The 22,635-nt window shown below is 35.9% G+C and overlaps 1 protein-coding gene across 3 annotated transcripts in view; it reads left to right on the top strand.

Moving 5' to 3' along the window:
• The window catches only part of BABAM2 (BRISC and BRCA1 A complex member 2), a 174,278-nt gene that overhangs the window by 51,348 nt on the left and 100,295 nt on the right, over positions 1-22,635 (top strand). For all 3 annotated transcript variants that reach the window (XM_075089111.1, XM_075089112.1, XM_075089109.1), the window contains exons 5-6: positions 3,032-3,226; positions 8,443-8,517. In XM_075089111.1, the coding sequence (XP_074945212.1) occupies positions 3,032-3,226; positions 8,443-8,517 (270 nt within the window). The remainder of the gene's footprint in view (positions 1-3,031; positions 3,227-8,442; positions 8,518-22,635) is intronic.

Raw genomic sequence — 22,635 nt, 5'->3', positions numbered from 1 at the left:
CACTGTGGTAGCTTCTAAAGGCTAGCATCTAGGATGCATCTTAGCCATGCTGAGCAGCCCTTTCTACCAGAATCAGAGTGAGCAGGAGAATAGGAGTACCGTTTAGTCCTGTAACTGTTAATGGAACTATTCATTCATCCCTGTAAAACAAAGCAAATTGTGGTCAGCAGTTATGTCCTGTTGTGTTTCTTAAGCTGAGCCTGTCAGTCTTGGGTGAATCTGTAAATTATGTAAACATCAGGTGTTTTTCAAATCTGTACTCTAGGGGTAAGTGTTCCCCTAAGTGCTCCATCCACATGTTTTTATAAGTTTTTCTGTTTTTATCAAAACAAGAGCAGCATCTGTGTTTCTGAAGAATGAGCACCACCTTCCAAACCTCCTTCCCCCAGCCATTTTCATGTGACAGGAATGTATGTTTTTCATCCCAATCACAGGAATGAGTGAAACACAGAAGTTAATGCAGCATTAATCATGTTGCTGAAAGTCATGACAGTGGTCTAAATCACATGTTCATGAGACAGAAAAAGGATTGTATTTCTAAATTCTATTTCACTTGGTTTTGTCTTCTTCTGTATGTAGGTAGTGCATACACAGATTTCTTTGCCTCTCTGGTAGGTGTTAAATGAGAAGGGGTGGAGGGGATGGGTAGAATGTAGCTGAGATTCTCTTAAAATTGAGCCCCTCCAGGACTGGGGACTTCAGGAAAAACAACATGTAGCAAGATTTGAGATAAAATTGCTATAGTAAACACTAATAATTTTTTTTCCCCTCTCCAAAACCCCAAGATTTTCAAGGAAGCAATACATATTTCTGGTTGCTTTCACTGACAAATTAGACTTGTATGTTTTAAGTGATGATGCTGAAAATGAGAAATTCATTTTGATAGCATCTTATATATATGACTTCAGAGGAAAGCAAATATAAAGTTGTGGAAAGAGAAATGCTTGAAGTATTAAGCCATCATATACATGTACTGAATTCTGTATAAAACCATTTCAAAGGGGGATATATCATGAACTACAGTCATCAGAGATAATAAAAAATTATAAGCCCTTTTAACGGTAATAGCCACATAGTTAGAGATTAGGCTACAAGTAGATTTCATTGTAGAGCTGAAGGTATGGTGCCTGGTGAATAACTGATCAAGCTTCGTATCTACCTTTCCAGATTTATCAGAAGATAAAATTTGTACACAACTCATTAATTTCTCTTCAGGTCAGAAATATGGAGTCTCACCTCAATAAATCCTCTGTTTCAGTTTGAGTTTTTTGTAAACCTCTTCATAGAATCAAAAAATAGCGGAGGTTGGAAAGAGCCTTTAGAGATCATTTAGTCCAGCCCCACTGCCTGGGCAGGGTCAGATAGAGCAGGCTGTCCAGGACCTCGTCCAGTCGGGTTTTGAGTACCTCCAAGGACAGAGACTCGACAACCTCTCTGTGCAACCTGTTCGCTTGTATTTATTAGTTTTGCTGTTACACAAAATATGAATAGCTTGTATATTTTAGGGGACATGTTTTTTATCCAGCTTCATTCATTTACTTAACCTAGGTTAAGAAACATAATTTTTTAAGTGTTTGAATACAAGATAGTCTTAAGATAGCTACTTCAAAGTACAGAAATATTTTCTGTCCTTTCATTGTAGAAAATGCTGCATACCAAAGCAGTTTTTCCACTGAAGAGGTAAAAAGGGGCTAATGCTTTTTTTTGTCCTTGCCAAAGAATGTAAATTATGCATATAATTTGTTTATGAAATGTCTGCAATGTTCAGGACAAAAGCAACCATGCCATCTGTAACTACTTTGAGTTCAGATACTGATAAGCAATTTTATTTTAAGATACTATATTTTATCTTCACTTAGTTGTAAAAGCAGGCATCTCTGCCAGTTCTAAGGATCTTAATGTTAACTGTACAATCCATGTAATTTAAAATGCTGTTGCAGCTAGTTTATTGTCATATGTTTATGTGATATTCAGAAATACAGATTAATTTTGCTTACACTCAAAGCTGATCAAAAGCCACATGACTATGTTAACATGTCCTGAGCTTGTATCAAGAAGACCTGTTGAGGACCTAAGTACTTTTGCATCAGAACGGTCTCATGTCCTATCAGCACGGAGTACAGGGTGAGCCCTCATCTGCCCTTAACGCAGATCCATTCTAGGTCAAGCAGATGTAGGCATGCAACATTGATCATGTTAGGTATAGTTTGTAACACAGAAAACCTCTCTGAATAAAACTTTGAATGGAAGACTGGTCTAAGCCAATGTTAGAGGAGTTAAACTGAGACGTAACATCGCTACTGTGCTACTGGCACAGTTATCTTCATTGTATTAACATTTTTATTTTTGTTAACTGTATTTCTTGATATACAGTCAACTTCTAATAAAAACTTCCGCCAGGCACATTGAAGAGACTTGTGTGTGGATGGCATTTGTGTTAATGGGATGAGTCAAGGTAACTCTAGTGAAGAGATAGTGACGGTGAAGTAAAGCACAAGGTTGAGGCAACAGGAGAGAATCCATTTGCTCCGTCACTGTCAATACTATATTCACTCTCTGAATAATTGAGCAGAGTACTTTCGGTTGTTGGTGTTAATTTGGCCTATTCACTTGGCTGATTGCTTTTTGAGTCAGATACTGTGCAGGGTTGTACTTACCTGATCCCTATATGTTTCATATCAGGTTTGTGGTTTTTTTTTAATTCGATCTCTTCAAGTTCTCACATGCAACAGTATAATTTCAGGGAAGAATAGAAAGATAATTTGGGTGTATCTATGCCTGGTAGTAGACCTGGTATCAGTTTTCTGGTAGGTCCGTATGTGGACTCTTATTTGACATTAAGGCTTGCTTTTTCTGTTTGACCTAGTTTTCTTCCAAAGCATGATACAACCTTTGCATTTAATATTATGATTTAGCTTTGTCACAAAGCTTCCACAGGCACATGTGCCTCTGGTATCAGTATGGAAGGGGGAGTGCTGGTCTTTCTATTGCTGTAAACAATTTTGGTCTCTGTTCTTTTCTAATTCAACAGAATTTAGCTTCTTGGAATCCTTCAAACCCTGAATGCCTCCTGCTTGTTGTGAAAGAGCTTGTGCAGCAGTATCACCAATTTCAATGCAGCCGATTACGTGAGAGCTCTCGTCTCATGTTTGAATATCAGACTTTACTTGAAGAACCCCAGTATGGAGAAAACATGGAAATCTATGCTGGCAAAAAAAACAACTGGGTAAGCAATTAAGAATATTTCTGCTAAAATGGTTTTAGTGATCCTTTCATTTTAATAAATAGCTCTTGCCTTGGAAAACTCAAGTTGTTTCTGTAGATCTCCATGCATTATGTTTCCAATGGAGAAAACCTCTATTTGATTCCAGTTCACTTTCTGTACTCCCTGTTTTGTACATTGTTGTCATTCCACTACCTTGGTTGAACCAGATTTCCAGGTGAGTGACTGTTTTTCAAGCTGATGTTAGTTCATCTGATTTATAGATGAAAACTTTGAAAACTGTTGAAAAGCCTGGCAGTGTTTGAGTTAGCTCTGAAGATTTAAGAGGCAGAATAACAGTGTTGGTATGACACCCTGCCCAGGCAAATCAGGCTGATTAGGGGTAGGATGTATTAGGGTGTGGCTCCATATTACAATTGAGTTGATTTAATTGGTAGCTGCAGCTGCTTATATCTTGTCTAAGCTGAGTTGAGTTGTTTCAGGAACCTAAACTGGAGAGGTGACAAAAACCCAACTAATGTTCAGCAGAAGGACAGGAGGAGGTGTGATGGACTAGAGCAGTTACTTTGCAGAGCCATGTCTTCATACAACAGTCAGACATTAAACTGGCTTATGCGTTTCCTGAAGGTGTATCCTTTGGCTAGGAAATGTGCCATGCTGTGTAGAAACACTTCTGTATACCATCTCAGCCTTCTAAAATGAGTCTATTGGCAATGTAGACATTTTGGTTAGTGTGTGATTTGAATTTCTTTTTCCTTTTACACCAATCTCTGCCATGGAGTAAGCTTTTCAAAAGTAATGTTTTTTTCTGCTGGCAATATATTTATCATGGGAAGTTTGGAGTAAGATATATCAGGAAATATCTAATTGTCTTTATGTTGAACATGTCCCCCTCTTGCTTTCAGCAACAGCGTACTCTTAAGATAGGCTGGCCTTCAGAAGCAGTATCTTCTGAAATAGATGCAGTCTGAAAATCAGTCAAAATTCAGCATTCCTGTTATCAGGGCCTAGAATTCAGCTTTATATCACTTTAATCATCCTTAAGTTACAGGTGATGCAAGGATGTTTACTTTACAACTCACACTACTTACATTCATCTGTTTTTCATTTTTAGATAAGTCATGTAGGCTTTTTTAATTTAAATCAGGTAAAACTTTCTTTATCAGAGGATTTCAGATCTCTTTTTTTATGTTTATAGATCAGAATATTTCACTGAAATGAATTTGTTCTTAAATGTTATTCTCTGTTCCCTATAGCTCATATCACAACCAACTTGCCACATCTGTAAATATCATCAGACTGGTTTATTGAAATGCAGAAGGCTTCTGACCTCTACTGAGATTTTATCATCATTTTTGGCAGCTGCCAAAATTCTACAAAGACTGTAGAAAAGTAGGGGTTTTTTTCCTTTTTTTTTTAAATAGGAAAGCCATATCTACTCAAGGCTTTTGAATCTTTTCTCAGTCTTTGGTGACTGATTAAAGAACTTTTTTTTGCATTTGAAATGCTGTCTTAGTTAAAAATATTCCAGTAAAATAGATCTTAAATATTTTTTGAGGCAAATCCTTTCAATCACTGCAGAGCTATTGAGGTTTCTGTAGCATGTGCTTTGTTTTCAACATTTATATTCTCTAAGAAGAAAATCCTGAGTCTCTCGTTTGGAGGTTCTGTGAACCTGGTATCTATGTAACAAAGGCGTGTTGATGAGTGTCCTAAAACTCAAAACTATGAAGCTAACTTGTATAGTTCTCCTTCCTGTATTTACAACTGTCATGTTAGTCTCGATGATCAGCACAATATGAGTGTTTATCTGAAAAGCAAGAGGTAAACTGCATGTTATCTCCTCTGCCTGGAAGTCATTGAAATTCATGTTATTGCTGTCTCTCAGGAATTGATAGCAGCTGAGCAGACTTCTGAAATAAACATCTATGAATGAACCTTGCAGAGTGCTATGAAAGCAATCATCTTAAGTGTATGAGTTTAAAAAGTTTGAAGAGGAGACCTGAATTCAGTGCTGTGTCCCAAAATGGAACAGAAATTTGCTTCTGTACCTTTGTTTGAGTATCTAGTTTAGTAGCTTCATGTTGGCAGAGTATCAGCTGATACAGATGCCCATTAACTATTTAATTGCTCGCTGCAGTGGCCAGAAACTGATTTGATTCGACCTGATACCTGTGACCAGCTGGTTGGGGTTGGGTAGGCGAGCACCATGGACAGGGCCTGCTCCCTGCCCCTCCAGAACACTTTGGGAAGTAATACACTGTAAAGTAATCTTGACTGAATGCAAGTCCTAATTTACTTTCACATCTTGGAGCAGCTGACATTTTGATCAGAGGCCATTCATCTGTTCAGTGGCCATCCCAGTTCATCAGACTGTGTGTTTTACCAGAAATAATTTTCTGGATTATAAAGCAAATGTTGCATGGCATCTTTTTGGAAGTCAAGTCCAGACAAGAAGCACTGTCTATAATATCCATTTCACTCTGAATAAAAAGCAAGTGCCCTGACTGTCATCAAAGCAGTCTTCATGTTACACACTCACAAAAAGTGAGTGATTTTTCTGCGTACATCAGAAATACAGCATCAGAAAGTTGAAATTTGTCCTCATGAGTAGTGTCATCAGGAAAGTTTCAGAGCCTGGCTTTAATGTAATATATACTCACTTTTTGTTGCGTAGTGTTTCTATGTGCAATTGCTTTGCCTCTATTGTGTGATTACCAGGGACAAATTTTAAGGGCAATTCTGAGCTAGCTGGCAGTAGGGTGGATTACAATTTAACATCACGGAAACCTTTTTGACAAATTATATAACTGGCAAGGTACCATTGGAAAGATTTTGGTTGCATTCACGATCTTGTTTTTTCTTGTTTAGTGACTGGGAGGTAGAATGGGTTTATCTCTAGTTCATGCCCAATACATAGACCGAGAAACAAACTGGCACTGATATTAGCATTCTTATTGTACATCTGCCTCATACAGCATCTTTGCCTATGTGTGCATAGTAGCTTGGGATGCAATTTTTGTTTACTTTAGGCATAAAATTAATTGAAGGAATAGAGTTCTATAGAATTTTTTTCCTTTTCAATTTTATTTCATGTCAGTAACACAGGAAAACGTGCTTAGCAAGCAGTTATTTGTATTCCTCAGCTGCCGTGCTTGGCATCTTACCATTCATTTTGGAAAGCCAGTTTCCATTGACTTTGACCTCCAGAATATTCTCAGAAAGGCGTGTGCATTTGCAAGCTCGTTTCCGTCAGAATTTTTTTTCAGCCAGTTCCTTTCTGAATCCATATGCGTAGCAATCGGTGTGGTCCATTACTATAGAGGCTTGTGGTCCAGTGGTATACGGCCAGTGACAACCGTAATGTTTTCTCTTATGCTGAACTCAAAGCCATTTATGGATTAGCACAGCTAATTGAGAGGGGAGGCCAATGTACTGACTATTTTGCAAAGGCATATAGCAATCTTTCCGTGTCAGTGTAGGTATTAAAAGACTTTGAACACATTCCACCTGAAGAATTGTCATAGCCTTTGACAAGCTGTTTCCATAGCTGTGTGGAGTTCTTGTGATAACATCTACTAAATGTAGTCAAAGGGATGCCTTTTGGGCACTGCTTTACGTCTGTGGGGGTTATAAGCCCTTGAATATTGAGGGCGACTGAACACTGGCACGGGTTGCCCAGAATGATTCTGGGTTCTCCATCCTTGGAGATATTCAGAAGCCATCTGGATGTAGTCCAGCAACCTGTTTGCTGTCAAGATCTTCTGCATCTCTTCCATGGGTCACTGCTGCATTTTACAGGAAGGATGCTTCTATTATTTCAGGCATGTTGTAGACTTTTGCTTACCACAGATACAGCTGTATACACAATAAAGACGTGTAAATGTGTTTGCACATTTAAGTGTGTTTAAATCTAGTGTGGTATTTACATTTACCCTTTTAATGAGAATTATAATACACGCATTCACCATAGATGGATGTGCACTTTGTTAAAATTTGTATATTGTACATTTCTTTTTTAAAAGTATTTTTCTTCTCGCTTTGGCTGGCTATGCAAAACATTTAAAATAGTAAAATGAAAAAAGGTACAGATAACTATGTCCAGGGAATAGTGAAGTAGTGCATATGTGTTACTGTTGGAGAATGAATGCTGCATATTCACACAGCTTTGATTTGTCCCTTTGCCTGTTAAAATGAAGTACAGTTTTCAAAAAATTGTATGTCATCAGCTAACCAAGTAGTGTATGTATGCAAAGATAGGGAAGTGTTAGAACTGTTTTGCTACCTCGTCTCAAGAGATCATGATTTTTTTTGTACTTAACTGATAAAATTAATGTTTAATGCTTTTTGTACTGCTAGTTCAACATTACAAATATACCTGCTGTATGGCTACTTTATTGAATTAAAAATAGGGGTAACAAAACATTAATATGGAGGAAATCAGGCAAACATTTGTTTTTCAAAAAGAGCCAACTTCATTGCTTCATAACCAGGTGGACAAAGTCTGGCTTTGAGGAAGTGTATGAAACAGAAAGGAAATCCTTTCCATTTCCTTTGTATACCCTTCATGTGGAAAAAAAAAAAAAAAAAAAAAAGCAATGTGTAGGGGACGCTTGGCAAACTTTCAGTAAACGGTTGTCTAGGTGTTAAGATTCACTTAATTCTGAAAACAAAGTATATAAAACCTTCTGCTTTAGTTCTTCTCTGTTTATGCAGAGGACACTTTTGATACGGTCTCACCTTACTCAGTGCAAATTCTCTTATGTTATTCCTGCAGTGTTTGTGAAGATGCCTCTATTTTATCTATATGCTCTTACAATTCTGTCAAGTTTTTAGCTTTGCTTTCAGACCATTTGCAGGTCTCGCCAGACCTTTGTCCGGAAGTGAGTACAGCCAAGATACATCTATATTTAGGGCCTAACAAAGTATAGTCTGATTTTTGTCGTGCACATTGTTGTATTCTGACTACTTTTTGCTGTTGGCTTACTGGCAATGATGTTTATGGCTTTTAAGGTGTTTTCTTATATAATATCTTTGAAATGTGTAAATTATTTTTTTCCTCTTCAGTAATTCCACTGAGAAATGGTGTTTTAAATCTCAACCATTCTGTTCAGTATGAGCTCTTATGCATTTTTCTGGTTAATATTTCATCCTCAGAACATTCAATTTGTGGTTCTGTTTAGACACCAGGTCTCATTAGTGTTAATGTTTTTCCACAGACTGGTGAATTCTCAGCTCGCTTCCTCTTGAAGTTGCCTGTAGATTTCAGCAATATTCCTACATACCTTCTCAAGGTAAAATGAACGTCTAGTTGACAGTATTTGTGAGATAGTATGAGTTATTGAAATGTTCTTAGTAACTATTTTGACTTTCCTGCCCTCCTCCTCTCCAAGAGTTTGAAAGTCCACCATTTCTAAACCTGATTGGATTGTGTTTTGGAAAGGTGATGTTAGGCATACTGTTGCTTTGCATGCCATTTCACCAGGTAGTAAATATACACCTATCACTCTAAAGGACCCTGCAGGATTTGGGTTGTTATAGAAGATGGCATGCAATGCAGATATTCTGGGTTTCTAAACAATATGGTAAGTAGCAAACTCTTGACCATATTCAAGGTATTATCTTGGGGAAGAAATTTAAATATTTCCAGATAAACACTCTAATATGAGTCTATGGAATTTCATGCTGTGTAAGTGTTGGGTTTTTTAATGAACAGTCCAGTTGTAGTAGTAGTCTTGATAGTAGAAGCAGAAAAACCAAAATATACCATTTCTTAACAGGGAATGAAAGCAAATACTGATGACACAAACTGAAGGTTTCAATGATTACTTTGCTTCGTTATTTACAGTGAACAATAATTTGACAAGATACTTTAGAAAGTAGGACTATAGAGTATTGATGTGAGCTGGAAAAAAGTATTTATGTGTTTGCTAAGACATAAAAACAAAACAAAACAAAAAACCTTCTGATAAGCTACCAACATGAAATAATTTGAAATGAGTGGTTTTCACAGCAGGACAACATAGTTACTTTTCTAGGCAGTTATTGTGGAAGTCCATCATACAGTCAATGTTAGACTGGGTTCTCTCTGTCTATCGTTACTGACAGAATGAAGTGCCAGAACTTCTACTACAGACAAGGTTTGAGTCAGCTGATGTTACCAACACCCATCTTTCATTTAAACTGCATGTCTGCTTTCTTACTGAGCTTTTTACTTTAAATATTTGGAAAGAACTGCAGCTACTTAATGTTTAGCAACTAATGTGTTGAAATGAAAATGTCAGTGTAGGTCCCATTACATCCTCTTCATCTTATTGTTAGAACTGTCTTCAACTATTGTTAAAACACAATTATAAGTGTGAATCTTCAGTGTTTCTCCAAATCAGATGTCTCAAGCAAAGAACTGTGAAAATAAAGGCAGGCACAACTACAATCTGACTGAAATTTTTGGTTGTAATCTGAGATTGGTGTCGTGTGATCTCTTTACCTTCTGTAGACTGCTGTTTGAGTAATGACCCGCTCCTAACTTTCTCAAAAGCATCTAGATATTTTCAGTTTGTTCCCGTGTTTATGATAGCAGCCAGCTATCCCAGCAGCCAGTCTCCCAGCTGCTGTCTTTCATCAGGGCCTTGTCTTCTCACTTGATGGGAATGTTTCCAGTCAGCTGTAAGGGGGTTGGCCAAGCCATTTTCAGGAAGGATGGTGTTGAGAAGCAGGGTGCAGCAACAGTTCACCTGGCCTGCAGTAAAGCTGTGATTTGCTTCTGAAAGACTCTGTGGAAAAAAGGAGACCGAGAATGTCTAACGTGAACTATGCTGTCTGCTGCTGCCAGAACTGCAAGTGTCTATTTTACAGGAAAAGTTTTAAATTGCTCAGGATTTTCAGGACAAATACATACCCAGTATGTTCAACAGATTTTAGTCACAGGGCTGTCTTACACCTCTGTTCAGCCTCTGGGGAAACTGCAGGACTTCGAGGTTGGAAGGTGGTTTATGACTTCTGTAAGTAACTGTCATCAGGTAGGAACCCTGTGATAGACAAAGATTCTGCTTTTGTTTCTACAGAATAATGTTTTAATGCATGACAGCATACTCCTCCTTACAGTAATTCCCTATCATATTCACTAAACATCTTCCATCTTCTCTATAGAAGGTTGGCATACTGTGGATAAATCATCAGTGCTCCACAGCTGCTTCCTGGAGCATTGTTCACCATGAGTACTGAATCATAATTAGTCTGAACATGTATTTACTTTGCGCGCATATATAGGTTGTATGATGTGAAGAGGCACACACAGAAGGTAGCAGGGTCAAAGTTTCCCACTCTGCCTTTATTTTGACATTGCTAAAATCTTAATGCCTTAGCTTTGGGGTTTTAAAATGAATGTATTTTTTATGTAATAGCCTGGATTTTTACAACAGCAGATACTTCTTGATGGTGAAATTCTTAGCTTTCTTCTGCAGGCTTCTGCTATACAAAGTGACAGGTTAACTGTCTGTTGTAGGAAGGTGATAAGTAGTCTGGATGAGTAGCCACAGGACAATAAATATTCGTTTATTCCAGTAGTGTTTGTTGACGACAGAAGAATGATTTGACTCAAGCTCCAGCACGGATGATGACAGAGTGTGCTCTGTAGCAGGCACGGGTCTTTTACCCCTGCTGCCTCCTTGTAATCTGACATTATGAGCAATATGAATGTAATCTCATATGACAACAATATAAAGGCAGGTAGAATTGGAGCTACTTTGTTGTGGTTGAAATAATTATGCTCTATTACAAATTTATAAGGTGATTTTTAAAAATTCAGACATTTTTTTAAGCTGTCCAGGTCTTATTTCTTTTTTTTTTTTTTTAAATGAGACTTTTAACATAAATAAATCTTTGATTTGTTGCAATAAAATAGGGGTTTATTTTCTACCATGCCAGTTCATTGCCTTCTGTGCTATCTGCTGGATTATGGTACATGATAGAGCATCTATTGAAGCAGTGGAAATAATTGTTAATATATTACCCTGGAAGGTGGAAGAGCAGTCAGTAATTGAAGGCTGTTAGCGTATTAACAGCTTAATGTTTAACTGCAGAATTTAATGTGTTTGAATTATGTTCTTGTCTGTAGCTGGCCTTATAGTGTACAGTAGCCTCTCTGTAATGATTTGCAAAGTTTAAACCTGTGTTATACTTGCTCTGCCATCTTCTTTTTTGATGTTTAATTAATACTACTTGTATTACAATCTGGTGAAATATTTAAAGACCAGTATTTTTGCCTCATCAATCACTCCTAGTATCCCAATGATTTGTAATGCTCTTCTGAAATTTTTATTGATGTCAGTAGGTAATCACACTACAGGAGTGACTGTAAAGCTTTGTGTAGTAAGACAATATTCAGGTTTGAGGTTGTAAGCTGTGAGGACAGTCTGTAATGTCACAAAATCTTTGGAGTTGTTGAGAATACACTCCTGAATCTACGATCTTACTCTCTCAACTTTATACTGATCATGATGAAAGCATTATCCTTTCCCTATAAAGAATAAAAATTTGAAGGCGTAGCATAAGTTGGGTTGTTATGGACTGGAGAGGTGGATTTACCAGGTTATTCAGGGCATGGTTTAGGAGACATGGTAGTGTTGGGTTGACGGTTGGACTTGATCCTAGAGGTCTTTTCCAACCTTAATGATTCTATGGTTCTATGATTTTAAAGGTATTCACTGCACTAAATTAAAAATTCAGTTCAAGTGTGTGTGTGTTTTAAGAAAAATAGTTAAGTATGTGAAGAAGAACAAGAAAGATTAAAAGAGCAGTGCAGAGTACATGTATCTACCTTTGAATTTTTAAATTCTAGTAAAAGTTCTTCCATTATTGTTTATTTAGAAAAACAATAGCAGATAAATCTTTTCTCAAAAGTTTTCTTGGCATATTCCTTCACATTTGAGAGAAAAAGTATCATTCATTATTGTCCAAACTAAGGAACTGTTCAAAAAGAAATGTCGGTTTACACTGAAAAAACACATTTAGGAAAAGACACCTTTTCATTATTTTTTCCTGTACAAAGTTATACTTTAATACAAAGGATTTGAATTGAATGTGAACCTTCGTATTCACGTTTACATTGTTTTCTTATGCAAACCCATTTGACATAAATAAAAATTTTAATTATGGAGACAACTGCAGAATCAAGCTGGTGGCTCAAACCACTGCAAGGTTCATTACTGATAAGCCTTCCATTAAGGTTCTCTTATTTGACAAGAATGTGGCGTTGGCTCAGGAAAATCCTTACATCTGTATCTGTTTACTATTATACTTTCCCTTACCCTTCTTTTACAGTTGGGCTTTTAATCAGCATATTCATTTTGGCTTAAATTCTTTTCTATTGGTTGAAACATTTTTAATTTCACCACAGTATTTTATAAATAGAAGTATTCACTGTACATAGTACTTTTGAGAGCCAGTCTTTAGTTCACTTTTGAGCTTCTTTACAGGTGCCATGTATACCACAGTAATAATGAAGGCAATAGACTTAGCATCTAAAATACCTCATCCAAGTTTTGTATCATTCTTTGTAGTTCTGGTCAGCTACAGGGACGTGCATTATCACAATGATAATACATAAAATATCTTCAGCTCAGTAATTTACAAATTGTACTGGATTATGTGACTCTAGTATGATTGCACAGTATGAGTGTACTTCAGAGTATGTTGCCAGTGATGCTGTTGAAAACAAGACATTTAGGTATTTTTCTTTTATTTCCATTTTTTTTTTTAGGTTTTGGCTAAGTAAGGTGTGCCCTGATTACCACCACCTTCTTGTATGTAATTTTTAAAGTGTTCATTTCCTATTCATATATACCTGCTTGTTGTGCCCTGGTGAATAGCTAATATCTGTACCAATTTAGCCTGTGATGCTGTGACCAGCAGCCTTACAATAATTTATTACTATTCAGTATAAAGGAAATATGCAAAGCAGACCTAATTTATTTTTGTAGAAGATTTAAAAAATCTTTAAACCTGTTTTTTCTGAATAACTTTTTTGTAATGACCATTGTATTTAGTACATTATCTTTCAGAACTGAAACAAATAACAGACATTGTCTAGACACATTGCCAGGGGCCAAACAGTTGTTTGTAAGACTGTCAATGGAAAAAGTTTATCCTCAAGTTCAAATTGAAAGATAAGAACGTATTTGTGTTTTTCGTTGTTGTGATTTCATCATTTGGAAGTCTGTTAGACTTCAGTGCAACTTTTGTTTACGACGTAGACCAAATTCCAAGTACTGTGAAAAGACTGCAATACTTGGGTACGTTTGAGTAATCAACTAATAGTAGAGAACAAACAAAAGTTAAGTATAATATGCAGGGTCAAATGAGATTTTCCAGTCTAGTTTCTTTACTAGTGTGTTTTAGCAGCTTGATTTATTTGACAGCATTTAAGGTTTATGTTAAATTATTGCAAATACCAAAACACAAATAAACTTGTATAAAAAGTAGTACTTCTGCTGTTTAACTCAAAAATTTGAGCTAAATGTTCTGAAAAAGTATAATATTTTTCTTTTTGTTTGGTGATGCGTAGTGTCTGTGTGTAAGTCAGAAAGTCAATGGCGGGAAGGAATTAGAGCCCAGACCTGACTTGATCTTTTTACGCTAGGCTTTTTACACAGTGCTGGGCAGCTGTCTCTGAAAAGAGCATAGAGCGTTATGCAGTATATACTATTTGACTATGTTGCCGTAATGTATATATGTCCTCTGTATTGGGTAGAATAATAGACCTGTACATCACACGAAGCTTGACATGGCTATGGTGCCAGCTGTCATTTCACCTCTTTTACAAATAGGAAAACTGGCAGTTTATAAAACTTGTAGGTAATCCTGAAAAAATATTGTGAATTATGAGAACTACATATTTTGACCATGCTTTCCAAAGGGATCTTCTAAGCCAACACATAGATTGCTATTAATCTTATCCTACTTAGATTTTGTGACAGAGGCATAAAGTTAACTGTCTGAATTGTATTCCATAATGTATTCCTTATCTTGAGATGTATGTTTACATACATACAGAGCAAATAGTTTAAATTTTAAAAGTAGGTATGAATATGATATTTGCTAGAGTGCTTATTGTACCAGCATTAAATTACTTAAACAGAATATCAAATCGTCAAAGATTGTCTACGTTTCTTCTGTTAATAGTTTAAAGGCAAACTTTGTAACATGCAATTATAATGAGCCATTGAGATTTTAGATTAGAAGTGAGTCTGTGCAAGTCAGTACTGGCAATGCTGGAAACAGAATAGTTTGTAGTAGCTGCAGCAGTAGATTGTACGATCTAGAGGCCATGAAAATAAATCTAACCTGTGTGCGCGGAAGACATTTATGAAAAAGAGATGTCATTGATACTTGTCTCTAAGAATTTTTCATTCTTCTGTGCCCAAAAATCTGTGGTTTACTTTTGCTGTCCGCTTTTATCATCAAAAAGTACTAAATGAAGTACCATCAAGGAAGTATTCCTTTTCCTCAGTATGCTGGCCAGTGTCAGAGTAGCAGCCTCTTGCCAGAAGCATGCAAACTCCAAGCAGGGGACCTTGCATAAGCACTGAGGCCAAAAATAAATAAATTTTTAAAAAGTGTTCATGTCGTGAAAAGTTTCTGGCAGTTTAGGAAGTTGTGGAGTCAGGAAAACAGTGACTTTTTTGGTGAGAAAATATTGTAAAGTATGTAGTTTTTCCTAATAGCTTAAAAAACATAAGATCTGTCAGCTGTAAGGTTTGGGGGTTTTGTTTTGCCTTTTTTTTTTTTCCATTTAGCAGAATATTTCTGTTGGCACTGTAGGTAAAAGTGTAAGGTCTTACTTATTCTACTATATAGAAGCACTGTGCTTCTTAGCTAGTCTTACTGCTGCAGTCTCATTATTAACCTTACAGAGTTTTGCAGGATAGGTCAGCCTTATGCTTTGCCACAGAATCTACAGATCCTGGCACTGGAGAGTTGAGTGTGAACTGTTACTGCTATAATTCAGTGAAGCTTCAGAAATACTTAAGAAAGTATTACTTAATTAGTCATCCTTTCATGATCTTATTCTAATATCTTCTGTCCACAAACCAAGGAAAGCGAAGCCCTATGAAGTATACTTTATAATCAGAGCATGTTATATTTGAATTTTGTAAACTGATCAGTTCCCTTCATTCTCACTTTTATTAGTACAACTTTTCCACAACATGATTTGTTTGTAGTAACTAGTCACTACAACCACGTAAAACATATTAGTGTCAGGAGCACCTTAATCTCCATATGCTGAAAGCCAAAAGCAATTTTTTTAATCAGCTTTTTCTGTAATTTATTGGAAGATTTTGTTAATAAGATCTGTCAACTGGAACAGCTCATTCTGCACAGCTGATGATTTTTATAGGTTATGATCTTAATATGAATCACATTCTCCAATCAACTGTATTTCTGATAATAGTTATCTTATATTTAAACATTTTATTTTTATAATGCAATAGTAAAGGAAAGGACTGCCTCGTCTGCTGGTAAATTAAATCGTATGATATTCATCTCAATTTCTTTGAATTTTTCTCTAATTTGATAGAACTACTAATTTGCTATCCTGAGATGAGTAGAAATAGGGTTTTTTTTCAGTATTTTTCTTTAAAAAGAATAAAAACAAGTTAAAAAGAACAGCTTCTGAAATTTAAAAGCCTTTTTTGCATGTGGTGGGAAAGTTTATAGACACGTTATGTTGCGTGACTTGGTTCAGATTTACTGCCTTGTTAGGGCTTGTAATTTGTACTACTGCTTTACATTTGCATTCTATGTATTGCATAGGAAGAATGGAATTCAATAGCCATAAAAATAATTGCAGGTTATTACATAATGATGGTGCTTGTTTTATCTGTCACGGTCTACCCATAGTATGCAGAACAACCAATGTACAGTGGTCTTAAACTGGGAAGAGGATCTTGGATGTATTTTTTAACTTTTTTTTTTAGTTCCCCATTGCCATTTCTTCATGAAAGGAAAAATATTTGAGAAGTTGTTGAGCACAGAATATGAGCAATAGCAATAACCAGCAAATCTGCTTTGCAAATATAGAAGTACATAAAGCATGACAGTAGGGTGCTAAGAAGGATCTTTCAGTGCTGAGCCCACAGCCTCTTTCTACTATTAGTTTTCTTCCCTAGGCTTCAGATTAGGGCTTAAGCTCTACAGCAGCTCATACTTTGGAGTTTTAAAGTCAATTTTATATACAAATGTACCTGTTCCTTACTGTTGCAGTGACTGGATTAGTTTAGTGTTTGGGGTTTGTTTTGTGGTTTGTTTTTTTTCTGGCTTTCAGACTTTCAGATGATGTCTGTCGTCTTAAAGAATAGTACTAACATGAATGTACATCTGTATGATGATTTCATATGATTCTTAATCATTCTTGTTTTGGATTCTGTGTTTTGCGCTGGTAATTTTTTCTTTTAAATACACAAAATCCTTTGGCTGTTGCTCTAAAAATGGGGTTTGGGTTGTTTTTTTCTTAATATGTGTCTGAAAAATAACTTTTGGTTTCATAGGTTTAAAGGTTTAAGCCAAAAGTATTAAAAAATAAAAAAAATAAAAAATTTAAAGCTTTACTGTTGAATCAGTTACTCTCAGCAGCAAACATTCTGAGGTTGGATGATCCATGATATTATTTTTGTCTAATTGATACTGACAGTGTCATTGATCATAATATCATGAAACATAAAGTAAAGAAAGAAAAAAAAAAAAAAGAAAAACCCCAACATCTAGGATGTTCTGCCATTTTGCTTCTATGTTACCAAAAGAATGCATTGCATTTTCTCCACTAATTGCTAATGAATAATGTGCAGTGTTTCTACCAAGCTTTGCATTTCTGTAGTAACTTCTATTTAGGAAAATATACATAAGGTATTTCGGTAGTTTCTCTTTTAGAAGGAGACTTTAGATGGAGAACACTAAAGGAAAGACTGCCTTGTCCAGCAGCATCTCAGTGAGACAGTGAAAGAAAGATAAATAAAACTTAGACCTGTTGACTGTCTATTTCTGTTTTAATGATTTGAGTGTTCACGCTAGAACTTGTATGTCTTTTATGTGCTGGGACCTGTAATCATTGCAAACAGCACGTCCATGGGAGAGATGGGGCAGTGGGGAGGAGCATTAATTTGGCTTCATTGGATGCAATTAGGTGCACTCCTTAGGTCTTAACAGGTTACCAGTACATCAGAATTTGGGCAAAAAGATGTCCATGAATTAAATGTTGGGTTTCAGTTACATAATGAACTGTCTGGAGTGCACATACAATATTTAAGTATGCACACATAATATAGAGAGGAAGTACTTCTGCTGAACGTAAATAATGAAATAGAGTTAATCTAGTAATGCTCGTCGAACTCTTGCCATTCTTTGTCATTTTAATGATTTCCTTATTGGAGTTAGCTTCAGTAATGAACTGCTGAAATATGTACCTTTTTAAATTTATCTAAACATGTTTATATGTTTGGAGATACCAGATATTCTGTGTTTTACTGTAACATATTTTCTGGTCTAAAATGTTAGACAAATGTGACTGATGTCTTGACTAAAACTGATGACTGATGGATGGTATGTAAATAACCAGCTACTCATTTGCAAGAACCCTAAGGACAATGTGTTGGTTAATTTGGAACGAGCATGTTTATTATTTGTTATTATTTTCATTGTTTAGCATTTATAGTGTGTCCTAGATAAAATAATTAATTTTATCTCATTTCACATAGACGCATGACTTTTTATAAGTAATAAATCTTACTTAATTTTCATCTTACGATTGTTAAATTATTTCATTAGCTCTTGAAACACAGCTCAAAATAAATGCAGGTTACCGTTGTGACATACATATAGGTATTGTCTCTTTTTATCTACATAGGCTACATGAAAATAGTAACAGAGCATCTCACAAGTTCTTATTTAATATATTATTCACAGTAGTTGTGACATGTGGAAAAACCCCTCAGTTTTTTAGACAGGACTTGAAGCATGGGGGAACTAGGTGTATACAAAATCACAGTGGAATCCTGAGCCATGAGTAGAGAGCTTTTCTGAGGCTTTAACCAGAATGGTGTTCTACCTCTCCCCTCTCTTTCTATAACTTCTGCAATTGATCACAATTACAATGAGCAGTCATTCAGGTCCACTACATTTAGGCATATTTTTCTTGAAGGAAAAGCAAGCTACTTCTGTCAGCAGAAGAATTGTATGACACCAGAGTTGTCGGAGATTTTTCTCATAGGCCCTTTTTCCACTGTTATGGATTTTTGTTGTCCCTCCTTAAAATTCTTTACTGTTCTTGAGTGTCTTAAGTACCTGTTGATTTTAGTTATCATGGACACCTCTTAACATTTGGACAATATCTTACAAGATGTTATAGTGACTCACAAAAGTCAGCTTTTCCATTGGAAAATTGTATGCTGTTTTTTTCCCTTCACCAAACTCTATAGTTCAACAACAACAACAGAACTCCCCCTAGCATTAAAAAGACTGAGGTTCAGAGTTCCAGCTATTGGTCCAAGCAATAAAAAGCATTTGGTTTCCATTTCTGAAAGGAATGAGATGCACCCTGCATGCCACTGACTTCAGCGGGGATGAACTCATTGCAAATACATAATATTTCTCAGGATCAGGCTCTCGTTAATATGTTGCAGAGCTTAATGACATGGAGTGTATCTCTGACAAGGCTTAGAACTTCTGTGATACCTTCCTTCCAAAGTTCACAGAGCCCAGCTGTGTTCTGCATGAAAGAAAAGCAATGTAACTGTTTCACTGATGAAAAAAAAAATAATTGAAAAGCAAATAAATGACAGAGCGAGGAGTAAAGTACATGAAATTGGCTTGCTGACTGCCTGATAGCCCTCTCTGGGTGAGAAATATCTACACTAAGATACAATTTTAATTTTATATTCTTGACACCTTGTTTCATCTTTTTTTACAAATGGAACACTTAACTTTCTAGGTAGAATAGTAGTTCTTTGTGTATCCATTTTGTTTTATGCACATCATGTATTTTGACAGTGTATGTAAAATGCTCTTAAAATGGCAGTAATTTCTAGGCCTTGTTCTGTGTAATTAACCTGACTGCACAAGAACTACTGAACAGAAGAGCTGTTTATCTTGCATTAAAAATTAATTTTGACATGGCAACACAAGCTGCTTTTGCAAGTTTGTTTTGGGGTTTGTTTGTTTTTTTTCTTAAATTTAAAATCAGAAACCCTTGTTGAGACTTTACTTCAAGATATGGAAATTAATAGACTGATACTGGGTAATAAAACAGACTTACTTAGAGCAGGCAGTGTATTTGGAATAAAGACTGGTGACCAGGATTTATGCAACTCATTTGGTAGAAATAAATGACTGTAGTGCTAATAATATGACACTTTAGGACTTCATGCTTTATGAGTTATCTTAAAACAAAAGAAATGTTGGAACGAAACTACCAGAGGGATTCATCTGGTTGCAATAGCAAATGTTTCATGAGAAGCTGTGCAACTGAATTTGTAATAAACAACACTGGCATTTTATGCTTGTGTTCTTGCAACATCAGTTTTACTGTATGGCAGCAACTTAATAACTAAAATATTGCCTTTTTTAAAATAATTTTTTTATTTACCACATGTTGCCAGTTCCTTCTTGAAAAGATGTGTGATGAAACGGCAGCCCAGTTTACAGGCCTTCAGGCAATGATAGTATCAGATTTAGAAGACTATACCTGTTAAAACAACTTGGAGGCATATATTATCTCTCTGACTCATGTGAGGCAGAATTGCAGTATGCAAAATTAATTTTCCTTGGCTGCTTTATTTATAAATTTTGTGAATATAACTGGATAAATTTACCCCTCCTAGAAAAATGGTGCAGATAACATTATAGTATCACTGTTATCAAAAGGTGACTGTGTATGAATAAACAGTATATTAGTATAATGCTTCAATACTAAATAAAAAAGAAGGAATAGCACTAAAAAGGTGATTTAAGAAAAGAAGTGAGAATCATTGGAAGCCTAGTAAAAACTGAAGATCTATATAAGATTGAAAAAATTGCCATCTAGTAGGTTTGGAGAGATGCATTCCCAGGAAACTTGGAAAATTGTACTAGTAAGCTGTGTAAATAGGATGTTTAAAGAAAAAATAAATTTCCACGCAGTTCAGCAAGACAAAAGGTGAGTGAGTGCTTAGTATGACTACTCTTATGGAGCAAGGTGATACGCGTGCAGTTTTCTGGCACACACAGATGTAGATTTTAAGTGAAACAACCAGATTTGTGAGCAGTAGAAGTAGTGAAGCTTCATTTCATACAGGTTTAATCCCTTGTCTACACCATACCATTATGGTTTTCCCATGCAGCAATTTATTAAGTGAGAAGATGGGAAGTGTTTTCACTGGTTGGCCCCCCAGTTGCTACTGTTCTTAGCAAGCTGAATTTAGCTGCCGCAATATTTGGTGGGGTAGTTGGTTGTCTGTCTCCTTTACGTAACTGCTGATCTTCATATAGCTTCTATGAACTTAATTATCTTTGAGACCAAAAACAAGTTGGGGAAAGGAGGGAAGAGGGTGGGGAGGCATCTGACGGTGTGCTCACATATGCACTGAATCTGAAACCAAATTAAAAGGGGGTGTGTGTGTGTGTGTGTGTGTGAGGGAAATCGTTACAATGTGTGCACATTAGAATAAAAAACTTGCTGACACTGAAAAGTTTCTCGTAATCCAAAAAGTTTTAGAACACTTTTGCTCAAGTGGGATGAATGCCCAAGTAGAATATTCACACTGGGTTAGCACTCAGATGTTTGGTTGAATTTGTTTGTAAACTCCTTCCTGCAACCTAATCCTCTATCACTGTTGTTTAAATCAATTTGAGAATGCCCATCTAAGGGATTATACAGTTTAAAAATAAATCTCTGGTCAAGTGATGAGTGCAAGAACACTTGTGGTAGGTCAGAGTGCAGTTGGTTTTCTCCTTCCTCCATGAGTTGTTCATCGCTGTTACTGTGAAAGAAATCTCTCCCTTTATGTGAGCTAAGAGAATCAATAGTAAGTTTTCAATATGAAGACAGCTTAACAGCTCATTTAATATGCAAAAGCTATGTTGGGGTCTCACCAAAAAAGCAAGAGGCTGAATCTGCAGAGAAGGATGAATAATCTCTGCATTACCATATTAAGGCAATTTTGGAAGGTAGTATCAATTAAGATATTTCAAGCTATACAAAACACATTAGAGTGTGCCTTTTCAATCACAGAGAAAGAGTGAAAACGAGTCTTATCTGTTCATCTTTGTGTTCTAATTTTGGGTTCTTTGAAAAATACAATTAAAAAGATTCTTACTGAGATTAATATTTTGGAAGCTTACTGCATGTAAACTTTTTAAAACACTAGTTTGAAACTTTCACAGTATTGTCTCCAGCTATTTACTTGTTTCTGCTGTGCACGAGTGCATTCAGATCCTTGCAATACTATTGCATGAAGACCAAAGCATTTGAAAATGCTTGGTTTATCATTTTTAAGTAAACAAATAGTTCGGGACTATTTACTTTCCTGAGCAGCGATTAATTGCAAACCAGCTTCTAACACACTGAAAGCTAGACAACTATACAGCAAAGCATTTATCAATGCTGACTGAGAAAGGAATATTGAAAAATTGTCAAAAATACCTTGACAGTGTCCTGTTAAGTAACCATCTGCAAATATACTAATTCCATTATTTTAATGGACTCCTTTCTTGATTAATCAATGACCTTATTCTCTTAAGCACATCTGTCAGGACATGTCTTCCAAACAAATCTATTTAGCCTGGAGCATGTAAGGCATCATCCTCATCTTCAAACTGTGTTAAGTCAAGCAAATGTTGTGGTAATGTGGGCATCACTTGTCCAAGGACATTAAGAACCTTGGTCAGGAGCTTTTTAACCATAAAAGGATTTGTGTTATGCTTTCTTGTTTGGTGTGAGTTGGAAGGGAGTGAAAAAAAATACAGAAGGAATTTTTATTACAGAGAAGTATTTCCCTCCAAATAGTACATGAAGGAATACCGTGTCTGAAAAAAATTTTGTTGGCAGGGGAAGAAGTAGTCTGAACTACATATTGTTGCTGATAAATGTTTTAGCTGTAGATGAATAATTCATTTAAAATTCAAAATTTGCTAACAGAAAGCATAAAGCAGAAACATTAAAAGTTAGTTTTTAGACACCTACTTATTTTTTTATCTCTGTGTGTAAATCTTTCTCTGGGTGTTAGGGCTGATTTTTTTGGTGTGTTTTTTTTTTTTTACCCCTGTACCTAGAGACTGTTACCAATTGCAGGTGTTCAGAAGCTTACCTGTAAAATGAAGAAAAAGTAAATTAACTTGGCAAAGTGTGTTTCCAGGAATTTGCATATGAAGAGTTTTTCAGAGCA

Source organism: Phalacrocorax aristotelis, chromosome 3 (genome assembly GCF_949628215.1).
Source record: "Phalacrocorax aristotelis chromosome 3, bGulAri2.1, whole genome shotgun sequence".
Lineage (NCBI taxonomy): Eukaryota > Metazoa > Chordata > Aves > Suliformes > Phalacrocoracidae > Phalacrocorax > Phalacrocorax aristotelis.
Note: the sequence above shows the minus strand (reverse complement) of the source record. Positions and strands in the feature narration are given on the sequence as shown.